The sequence below is a fragment of the Mustela nivalis genome, assembly GCF_964662115.1.
Source record: "Mustela nivalis genome assembly, chromosome: 2".
Lineage (NCBI taxonomy): Eukaryota > Metazoa > Chordata > Mammalia > Carnivora > Mustelidae > Mustela > Mustela nivalis.
In genome coordinates this window covers 161747252-161759067 of record NC_139021.1, presented here as the reverse complement: position 1 = coordinate 161759067, position 11816 = coordinate 161747252, and the positions used below count along the sequence as shown (strand labels likewise).

Sequence of the window (11816 nt, the reverse complement as noted above, 5' to 3'; positions counted from 1 at the left end):
TACTGACTTTGACCCCTTCCTGTAGCAGAACTGTAGTAACTGTTGGTCTTCAGGCGGGTTTAGGTTTGGCTAGTGACATCAGGTTTGACATTCTCATAAAGGAAATAGTCTGGCATGCCTCATAATGGTTACAGTACCTAAGAGGTCTCAGCTTTTCTGTGCAAAGTTTTTTGGTATAGGACTGAGGTAAGGCTTTTTAAAAATGATTTTATAGGAAGGGAACACAGTTCAGTAACATAGCTAAGACTGTATTACCTTATCACGTTCAGTATATGGGCTTTACATTAAGTTATGTTAAGAAACATTCTAACTAATAGCCCTTAGGAATATATACTACTTTATTTTTATTTTTATTTTTTTTAAAGATTTTATTTATTTATTTGACAGAGAGAAATCACAAGCAGATGGAGAGGCAGGCAGAGACACAGAGAGAGGGAAGCAGGCTCCTTGCCGAGCAGAGAGCCCGATGCGGGACTCGATCCCAGGACCCTGAGATCACGACCTGAGCCGAAGGCAGTGGCTTAACCCACTGAGCCACCCAGGCGCTCCTATATACTACTTTAAAAGTAAATTCAGTTACTGGGGCACCTGGGCAGCTCAGTCGGTTGAGTGGCCGCCTCTTGAGTTCAGCTCAGATCCTGATACCGGGCTGCATGCTCAGTGGGGAGTCCGCTTGAGATTCTCTCCTTCTGCCCCTCTCCTGCACTTGCATTGTGCGCCCTCAAATAAGTCCTAAAAATAAAAATAATCAGGTTACAAATGCTATTACAACTAGCACTTAAATACTGTCCCCATTTTAGAGATTATGTTTGTGGTTCCCCCAGCTATTATTCAAGATGGGGATGTTGCTCAGGGCCTAACTTCTCATAGTACATTTACATATTTTCCCTTTTAGAGCAAGGACCATCATGAGCACTTCGCTTTTAATTTACCACACTTTTCATATTGTGTTATCCACACAAGATCTTATCTTTTAAGAGTTTCTTTTTAGCCACATGTCTGACAGTGGATCCAAAGTTTGAGAAGTAAAAAGCACAAAATTGGAAGAATTCTACTGCTGGTCACAGCTTTCTTCAGGACTACCTAAATCTATTTTCAAGAGCTAGGATTCCATAAGCATCTAAGAAATCAGAGCAGGGTGTTGCGTCTCTGCATATTATTCCTGTTAGAAGAGCATGCTAGGAAATTAGGTGGTCCAGGGGCAGGCATTCAGGGCAGTGGTGTCAGGTTTGCTAAAATATGAAAGGGAGTTTCTCTGTTGCCAACAGTTATGGAAGCGGAACTAAATGTCTCTGTTTCAGACAGAGTCCATGTTAGACTATGAGAACATGGATTTTCCAACTCTTCAAAATCTCTTCCCTGGGCATTTGAAAAGCACCAGACACCCCTTCTGGGGTGCTAGACTCAACTCTCAATCTTAGGCAGGTACAGGGCTGACAGGGACCCTGCCATACCCAGCAGGTGGCCACAGCCCTGCTGGGTTCCCTTTGTAAGAGGACTTAATGCCAGTTATCTCTACAAAGATGGTCAGTATATTTAGAAAAATTAAAGCCAAGAAAGTTTAGTATTCTGTTAGACCTTAAATTTTCACCAACTATAAGCATATAGCTCTACTGAGACCTAAAATAAGAAAGCAAGCCCTTTGAGCTACCCTTTCTAAGGTGCTTTTAGAAGTGCTTCTTAATAGAACTAGAATAACTTAGAGCTACAAATCCCTTAGTCCTGTTACTGGTTCCAAGCAGTTACTTTAAAAAGCCACTTGCAGTGACATGTCAGACTTAAAAGTACTTTGTTCATGTTTAGATATTTCTAAATCAGATTTATTTATTCAAGAAATATTTTGTCAACAACTTTAAAGCCCTGAAGTTTTTCCAAGGCTGCCAGAGCATTTAAAAATACTCGTATTCACCACAAATAGCCTGAGATAAGTAAGTGCATATCTAAGTCTGCACAAAGGGTGGGAGCCTTGTACACATTCCGTGTTATGGAAAATATTTAACCTTTCTTTGATGGTGGGAAAAATGTTAACTGTGGTCCAGCTATTGCCTTAACCATCAATGGCTCAATTCCTCACTTGGTTTAGAAGTTTCTGTCTCAGTACTTGGGTTTCTCATGATGTTTTTATCTTGGTGACTGGAGATGAGGGCACTTCTCAGCATTTTTTCTCAAATGGAACAACTTCGAATGATACACAACTTTGGGAGGCCCTTAGAATGAAATCTCTACCATGGAGCTACCAAGCAGCCTTAAAAACAGAAGAAAAATGACACACTCCCACCAAACAGAAGGGGGGACTCGCACAGCAGCCAGGAAGCAGAGCCAGGTAACTTCCAGTAAAACCCACAGCAGCCCATCCTCCACCTCCACTAACGTCACCCAGCATTTCACACTGTCCTCTCACTACTGAGCATGTAGGAAAAGAGCAAGTCCTCTAAAAAAAAAAAAAAAAAGGCATTCGTTTAGAGTGAACAACGCATCTTTTTTCTGTAACCGGCAATTTCACCCATTTTTTTCCTGTCATCAGACACAGTAGCTTCATTCCAAAGCCACAGCAGTCTGACTTGTTCCAACAAAGATGATGCCATTTCAAAAATATATGCAGTCTTTTAAAGTTCCTCTGAAGACCTCTTGCACAAAAAAGTCCTCCCAATGAAACACAATATTTTATCTCAAGCTTGCTGACTCTGTTACTGTAAGTCTAAGTACTTTATATTTTCTAATTTACACCAGTTTTTGGTCTGGTCTGTGTTTCTTCCTACAAAGTAAGATCCCTTTGCTTATTTTGTTACTAGGAAAAAAAAAAGATTAGACATTGTTTCATGAATCATATTAGCACAAATAGGTCTGCTCTCCCATTAAGCTCTTCCCAAATCCATGCCTGGCGGGGGCTATAAACAGGCCTGAAGAGTCTGGGCCAAGATAAACTTCACCACAGGCACTGGAGCCCAAGTGGCTGAGTGCACGTTCTTCCCGTGAAAAACAGCAATAGTCCTTCTGAGTCTCACAAGTTCCTGAGATACTTGGAAGTATGTCCAGCAAACCTTCCTAACACCAAAAAAAAAAAAAAAAAAAAAAAGAAAGAAAGAAAGAAGAAAGTTTATCAAGTCTTTCTTTGAGGGATGGTTCTCACCAGAGGTAATCGGACTTGTGGGTATGGTATTTTGAAGCAAGTGACTTCATTTTTGGACTCACTGCCCTCAAGTCCATGATGCAGCAGAATTGTAGTAAGGAAGCTCACTCAGTCTAAACATTCCCATCCTGTGTTGGCCTACTGTTGAGCACTTCATGATCCCAAATCTCCTCGCAGGAAAAGCACTTTGACAAGTCCTGCAACGTCCCCTTGTATCCTTAGGCCTTAGAGTCATCCACTGGGGGGCGGCATGCCACCAGAATGTCAGAGGAAGGGTCCCATAAACCATTCCTTTAGTTTTGGGATATAGGAGCACAAATGTGAGGATCTTGAGGGGAAAATGGTGAAACAGCCTTACCAAAAAAGCCAAAAACAAAACGAGTTTATCAGCCATCTAATCTAATTCAATTTCTTTGGTTCTGCTAAAGAACTGTCCCTCTTAAATAAATTGCATTACTTTAAAAAATTATAAGAAGTTTTCGGAATTCAACTCCAGGTACCAGTCACTTTCTCTACAAGACTCTGGTCAGTCACACTTCGCATCCTCAGAAGTGCGGAGTTGACAAGAAGTGCCGGGAACACAACTGGTTGTATCAAATAGGAACCCCAGAGCTTTCTTCCTGATAAAGCTTAGTGAAGAACAGACACATGGGCAGCCCACAATACAGATGGAAAGCTTAGGAAAATCTCATCTTAAACAGCAGGAAAAATCACCTCTACTTGTCTTGGGGAATTTTCTGATTTGAGCTCAGGATTCATCTGGACAAAATGAATAAAGCAGGAAAAACAACAAAAAGAGGCACAGTTAGGACTTGATGTGTTGGACAGAGAATTCCTTCCCTGGCCCTGCTTGTTGCTTTCTTCTCAGCTTCTGAGGAAAGCAAACAGGCTCCTAAGAAGTTAACACTTGACTGGAATACAGATCTCTACTCCATTCTACTTTCAAAAAATGGGGGGTAATGATGGGAGAGGGGGGCGTGATGATTAGGTCAGGCATGTCTCAAAGCCAGTCTTGCCCGCAGTTCTTCACTGAACTGTCTCCATCCACAGGGCAAGTGTAAGTCAACCAGACTGCAGACATCGTGGTTAATCCACACAGCAGGGGAAATAAGGGACCAGTCACCAAGAGCGCGATCCTCTGCGGAATGTAAAATAGAGACAAAGAGTGGAGGGGAAAAAGGAGTCCCGAAAGACATGATCTAGGGCTACATCACAAAGGGGCTGGGAAGCTACACCAGAAGATTTGCAGGGTCTGGTAGCACCGGAGGGATGCAGATAAGAAGGAACCCAGAAGACTTGAAAAGCAATGCTGATGGAAGAGGAAGGGGACCCCAACACTGGCTCATCGGGGAAGGTGGATGCCCACCGCGTCCTCAAGAGCATCTCAACACGACTCACCACACCTGGGCCGACGTGTTTAACTTGAGAGTGAACCCACTTTGCCGGCTACCACACCCATCTCCTAGGCTTCACAGAGCAGGGGACCTACAGGGCCGAACTCCTCTTCAGGAGCCAGTGGAGAGGCTGGAAGGAAGCCTCTGGTCTCGCCTAGGAAAAAAACAGCTTGGCTGTTTGCCCAGCTGATCTGTGTGCTGTTAGTGACTGAGCGGCAAATGTGGGACAATTTGAGGGGATGCCCTCAGGGTCCTTAACTAAAATGCTTTGGCAGGACTCTCATTCTTGCAAAGGAGAACACCCCCCAGGGAACTGGTGGTACCAGACTCCAAGGCAGAGGTGGAGGCAGAGGCCTAGCTTCCCTCTCTTGCTACAGAAGAGACTGTGGTGTGTGTCCGAAGAGACACCCTGCTGTGTTGCCATGCCGACAACCAATCCCAGCCTTGTCACCAGGACGGCCGTGCTATTGGGCAGGGGACTGAGGTCGGTGGGGTGGTGTATAGTTGGAAGGGGGAAGGGAACACACATCCGCTGGCAGGGTGAACAGAAAATCATCCTTTATCTAAATAGAATAATAGAAATGAACAAAAAAACCTTTTAAAACAATCACAAAATTTACAAATAAATTGGTACAAAATAAATAGGAGAGATTGTAAATCTACAACATCATTTGAATTATAAAATGCATTCATTATGACAATCAGCTCATGAAACCTATACATGTCATTTGTGCTTCTTTAGGTTTATGCACACAGCTCTGAATACTGTGTTCGGGAAACTTCACTGCTGAAAAGCATGAAATGTACACTATGACACAGTAAAGGCTGAGGAGGAAGAAAATCAGACACAGAGCAGGGTCTTATCTGAGGGCCAAGGCAATGCTGGCACTGGGCCTCAAAACCATGAAAAGGCCTCTTAGAAGCCCTGATGGGGAGGCAGCTTCCATGGTCCCGAGAGATGGATTCTGTAATCCAAGGTGGGAATTTAGAGGCCATCACTGTTGTGGGGCCAGTTTGCCAACCTGGCTTGGGAGGCTGGGAATGAGGAAGAAAGGTGCTGGTCTCACAACCATGCTGTACCGTTACAGAGAATAGACCCCGTCACCAGGAAGCAACCTCTAAAGTATTTCACGGAGGTACTTGAGAGCCCTGCCATAACGTAGGAGACCTGCCTCCATCCTCATCCCAAACACTAGTCCGTCGGGAAGAGTGGTGCGCCCAATAAAAAAGGGGCCAGGGATGCTAGGATCGACGTAAGAGCAGCAACCTCTTTATGACAAAAACAGAAAGAAAACCACTGCCTTCTCCCTCACTTGAAGGGACAAGAGAACCGTAGGCTCCATAGATGAGGGGCTCTAGGAAATACCTTCGTCACAATGTACTAACAGTAGAGGCATATGTACATAATAAATAATAATATAAAATAAAGCATATACATTTGTAGATTTAAAAGACTCCAGAAATAAGAGAAGTCAACGGACTGATAACACTCCACCTTCACAGTAGACTTCAGACATGGACACACGGAGTAACAAATCAGAAGCTAGGCTGGAGCTCTCGGGGGAATGAGAGTCCTGAGACCTTATTCCTTCTCACTCCTTTCTGCTCTGGGAGCCTGAGACCAGCTCTGGATACCAAGGGGCCTGGACCTTCAGCAAAAAGGGAAGGCACCGAAACCCCACTAGGTCTACATAAGAATTCTCTCCAAGGTAACCCTGAAGAAGAATCTGGCCCCAAAAGCATCACTTCCCAAGGGAATCCGTGCTGGTCAGATGTGGGCAAATGCCAGAAGATACCCTGTCAGGCAAGGCAAGCTGTTCTTCCAGTTCATGTTTAAATTCTACCTAAGTGGGTATTCAAACTCAAAGACCTGTACTAACTCAAGTCTTTCTTATAGTACATGTTGGAGCTGTGTACATAAAAACCTTGGTATACAAAGTCCTAGAACTTCACTCTCTTGCTACTAGAACCTTTATGTCTCTGTTGCTTCAAGTACAGTCTGGTATTTCCATCAAAAGATATTTACAACAATTCTAGTGAAAGGTCAGTGGCTCTAGCACACAGAGACAGAAAGCTTACTTGTGCTGAGCCAACCGCAAAGGTCTAAGAAGCCAAGAAAGTCCCCAGTCCAAGATGGCAGGAGGAAAGCTGTTCCAAGCCCTGCAGTTGCTAAGAACTGCCATCACCTCCTTCTGTCCCTTGGACTGACCAGGGACTCTGGAACCTTCAGATAGGGCAGGACAACCAGCAAGTAAGCATTCACTGCAGGAAAAAGCCTTGAGGGACAGTGACACCAGCAAACTTGGCAAGGGTACACCACTCACCCTCAGATGGAGGCAAATGAACCTCATCTTAGAGTTCTCTGAACTCTTCTCTCTTCAGCCCACTTGAATACAAAAGAAATACAAAAAGATAAAACATCTGTAAATGGCCCTGAGATATAAAAATCCACTGAGTAAGTTGCTCATTGATAAATTTACATCGGAAAGTTTCTGACTCATCCCAAACCATTTTCATACTTAATTCTTTAAATCCCTTCTAATTCTGGATTAATCTACAACTCACACCGAGGTCCTTCCTTGCTGGGCAGAAACGCCACTAGCCCAGGGCCTTCAGTGGAACCAAAGCCAACCCAGAAACTGTGTCCTCAGAAACCACATTGGCGCCCCAGAAGCCTCCACACCCTGACTTGCCAGCTCCATCAATCCCCTGCAAGAAAAGCCCGTCTCTGGGGTCAAAACCGACAGGGCAGTTGTTCCTGTTGCTCCCACCGATAGAGAACCCGGGTCATGCAGTGTGTGCTAGGCCAGCCAACCCTGGCAGCTGCTGCTTTGTTAAGCTCCCTTCTTGCCCCAGCCCAGGTCAGTCTTTTGCTGGGGCTCCCCACTGGCAAACCCTGGAGGAATCTTGGGAGCCTGGCCCAGGACAGGCAAAGAGGGCCACAGATCGCTGGCGGGTTTTCAGAAGATGCGGGCGTTAGGATTTGCTCTGATTTCTGACTACCTAGGACAAAGGCTCCAGCTGCCAGGGCCTCCTTCAGTCTGCTCCTCAACCTGAGAGAGTTTGAGAGCAGAAGTCTGTGGTCCCTGCTTAGCCCAAATTCCTATTACTTCCATTCCTAGCGAAAAAGTAGTTCTACTTGTCTCTACCAGTATCTTCCTAGACTTGGAAAAGCTGGTCCTTCAGTCAGATGGTACTGGGGATAGCACAGGTAAGTAGTCTATTCACAGTTCATGTTCCATATTCATGTGGAGTTCTGCATTTAGCCTTTGCACAGAAGTTCCTTAAAATAACATTAGAAAATGGCATGGTGCCCTACTTCCTCCCACGTGGGGAAGGAAGAGAGAGCACCAAGCTCTCTTCCGTTAGGTGAGGTGAGGGAGGGAAGAACAAAGTGGTGTGCCCTTTGAAATGCAAATCATGTAAGAACTAAGACTTAAACTAGTTGACTAGCACCCCAATATCCATGTACATACAAATCTTAATGTTGTTTTCCTAAAAGTTTAAATATATGATTTTTGATTTGCCTGATTAATACACGGAATAGAAAGAACCTGTAGGGAGTAGGGGGGAAAAATCCCCTCACTTATAAAGACAGAGCCCACTGTCCTCGGAACGTCTGGATACTAGGGACCCAGTTTCCGGTGGAACCTTTGGGATGCTACAGTGGCCGGAAGCAGAAGGAGGCCCTGTCTGGTCCCACAGAGCCAGGGTTCAAAGCAGGGGCCATGGAAGCCACTGCAGACAGGTGCTGGGTGTGATAACGGGGGCGCTCCAGCAGCATTCAAGACCCCAGCACCTGCCTCTGCTCCACAGCCCAGCCCCTTCCACACTTACAGAGCCAGCAGCTCCAGGACAGGATGATGGAGTCATGGTGCAATTCTAAGAACTGGCCACTGCACGTGGAGATCTCAATATTTGATGGTCTTTCTCTGCCGGACCCCACCCCCTTCATAGACACAGGACTGCACAGAACTTCTAAGCCAAAGTCATCGTGCTGCCCGGTGAAGCCACGAGCCAGCATTTCTCCTTCGACAGCCTGAAGGTAGTTCCAGAGGGAAAGTAGGGCCTGGGAGAAGAATCTGATCAACCTGTTCACTCAAGACAGTGAGTGTGATCTGAAGGGTCTTGAGCTTCCCCCAAAGTGGATGGAATTACAGCCAGGAATTGTTTTCAATTCCCTGTTGTTATAAAATATGAATAATCCAAGGTAAAGAGTGGTGTGGAGAAAATAAATACCATCTCGGGAGGCTAAAATTTCGTCCTCTAGGAGTCCCCCTGCCAGCACTTCTCAGCATACATCTCCAAAAGCCGCCACACTGAGTGGGTACAAGCGTGGGGACAAGTTCTCGGCTTCGCACTCAAGTCAAGGAGCCAGCAGCAGGAATCCCTGCCTCTCACAGAGCTTTAGGATTCACAAAGGAAAGGGGGAGGGCCTCTGAAAAGACCCAACACACTAACTCTGATTCCAGAAGCTCCTTCCAGGAGCAAGGCACCGTGAGATGGCCATGTATGGAAAAGCAGATCAGTGGAGAGAGGCTGGGGGCAGGGGGTGTGGAGATCCTGCAAGTCAGAGGAGCCACAGTGTGGCAGGCCAGGCTCCACCAAACCACCAGGAAGGCCAGCGTCATCCACACCCGGAGTAGGAGTGTGGTGGTTGGGGATCATTCCTCTTGCGAGACCCAGGGTTCACTTCCTTAGTGGGAACGCTCGTTTCTACGCGCCCTGGGGATAGTCCCTGTTCCCACGCCGCACGGGGGCTGTGCTCAGCTAGATGCGTCTTAGAAGCTGAAAACTTTTAACTTGGATGGATCTGTTTCTAGAAGGGGAAGCTCGCTGTGTGGGGTCTCACTAACATTAAGCCACGGAACAGCAGGGGCTCCATCCAGTGCACGCGCCAGGTGGGGGGCCAGCAGCTTCCCACTCAACACCCTTAGGAGGTGACCCTGTGACCCTCTCTAAGGGGCATGGCACCCGATGAGGAAGATCCTCCAGGAAATACTGTGGTAAACGTGCCTATGACACTGGAGCCACCAAGCCCGGCATGTTGTTGGTGACTCCCCAACCCCAGCTCCCGTCCGCCCAGAGCCCAACCTGGGGGACACATTCCTACCTTGAGGAGGGAGAAGGAAACTGCTGCTTGGTCCGGGGCCTCCCCTCGATGAGTGAGCCCCAGTGGAGAAAATGCTATCTTCTCTGCCAGTGACTAGAGGCGGCACGGAGCAGCCTTCCTACCCGCACAAGGCGGCCAGTATGACCTCAGCTCAGGAATTCAGTGTACCAACGACCGCTGCCAACAGAATGCACATATCCCTCAGGCTAACGCTTCAAACAGGTAAGAGAGTTAAGAACTCGGTCACTCGAGAAGTACCGCCTGACATTAATTTCACTACACGTGATGAACTTGGTATTAAAATAAGGCGGAGACACACACGAAATGGCCACAACACACATTTGGTTTCTGAATCCCTGTTTGGGGCCAAACTGACCCGGGGCTGGACAGGCAGCCTCCCCGGCGTGGGCTGCATCTGAGGTGGGAGGCACAGAGGTCCTCGGGCGAGGAACACAGCACAGCCACCGCCGGGCCCTAGGAGCCCAGGGACAGAGGGGAAGAGGGACAGTGAGCTCCCTGGGAGGAGGGGCAGGGGCTGGCAGTCCCCAAAGTTCCCTCCTTTAAACACCTGGGTCTGGAAACCCCTTCTGGGCTCAGAGCACAGCTGGCCGGGCCCAACTCCTTTCCGGACAATGACAGACTTCCCAGTGGGGAAAGGGAGGAGCTTGAACTCTGTACCACACGGTTACTCAAAGGCCCTGTGGAAGATTTCCATTTGGCATCTGTGTAGCAGCATCCTGGGTCAACAAGAGCAAGGACGGGGAGGTGGGTGGCGGCGCTCTGGAGGCTGGGGCGCTGGGCTGGGGAGGCGGCCTGGCCGGGCCGGAGAATCCAGGCTGGAGGAATTGCGGGATGAAGTCACCTTGCCTCTTGCCAATGATAAACCATGGGTTTCAAATTCATTAACATTCATTTTGGTGATAATTCCTTAGAGTAGGAAGCAAAAAAAAAAAAAAAAAAAAAAAATCACATTCCAAGCCAATGTTAAACCTTTCTGAGGGAAAGGGACACGGTTAGACATTAACTTAAAACAACACTGAGCTCACGGAGGCGACCGCGGCCCAACACAGGCTCCGCCCCACAGTGGGACAGACTTGGCAGGTCCGCAGCCACAGTTTTCTTCATTCATCCTTCAAGTTCCACAGCGACACCCACTGGGCACGGAGCAGGCGTGCCCCTCCCGAGGAGGGCCGGCAAGGCCACCGGCGGGGCGAGTCCCTTCAGGTCCCAGCACGGAGTCACGGCAGAGTTCAGACAGAGCAACGTAAAACTCTGCAAAAGACACTGTTTGAAAACATGATCTCTTGGGGAAAAAAATTAATAAACGGCCACAATTTCCAACTTCATGCAAACTGAGGAAGGAGGAGAGTGAATAAAGATAAAAGGTACAACTGAAAAAATAAACATGATTCTATTTGGGTGGAAGAAGTTCATCTCCAAAAATCTCGAATGCCACGCCCGAGCCGTTGATGTCACACCTCTCGTTTCCGCTCCTGCCCTCACCATCCTCCGCCGCTGCTTCCGGGAAGGGGACAAAGTCTTTGGTCTCAGGATGTTGCGGGAGGCAGCATGGCACACAAGCTCACACTAATGGGATTCACGGTCAGCTGGCCTGGGGCCTTGGGAGTGGGGGGTGAGGGGCTGCGGGGGGGCGCCCTAGATGGCCCCTTCGCTGTGCAGGCTGTGGTTGGCTTTGCTGTGTGTCACACAGTTCTGTTCGTTGAGCAGGTTGGCGGTCTCGTCTGGCAACCCGTCGTGCAGCTCCGTAAGAGTCAATTCAATTTTAGTGTTTTCACTGTCTGAAGACTGAGGAGTTTTGTCCATCCGGGATGCCATCAAGGCATTTTGGTATTGCTGTCTCGAGATCTGGGGCCAGAAGATGGTACGGAAGACAAACCAAGAGAACGCTTATTGTTAGGGGTTCCTGTCTCAACCTCGTATTACATATTAAAGTCCCCCGGAGGGCCTGCTTAGTTTTTCTAGGAAAATGTCACTCTCAAATATAAACTGAGCCACTTTTCAAGTTCGAGTGGACTCTGGCGAACAAGTCAGTTTTTACTGATAGAAGCCATGCCCAAGTTTTCATCCCGCAATCTCACAGAGACTGGAAGATGGAGATAAGCTTCCATCAGCTGAAGCTGGCTCGTTCTTCGGGTCAGAAGACGTCTCTATTCCAGAC

At 47.5% G+C, this 11816-nt stretch overlaps 1 protein-coding gene across 4 annotated transcripts in view; it reads right to left on the bottom strand.

Moving 5' to 3' along the window:
* Positions 1 to 5065: 5065 nt before the first annotated feature.
* The window catches only part of CNNM2 (cyclin and CBS domain divalent metal cation transport mediator 2), a 148296-nt gene continuing 141545 nt past the window's right edge, over positions 5066 to 11816 (bottom strand). For 3 of the 4 annotated variants that reach the window (XR_014309329.1, XM_082722459.1, XM_082722460.1), the window contains one exon: positions 5066 to 11503. Coding sequence is in view for 2 of the 4 variants with exons in the window: in XM_082722459.1 (XP_082578585.1) it covers positions 11294 to 11503 (210 nt within the window). In the remaining 2 variants the exon portion in view is untranslated. The remainder of the gene's footprint in view (positions 11504 to 11816) is intronic. The other variant, XR_014309330.1, reaches the window with a different exon arrangement.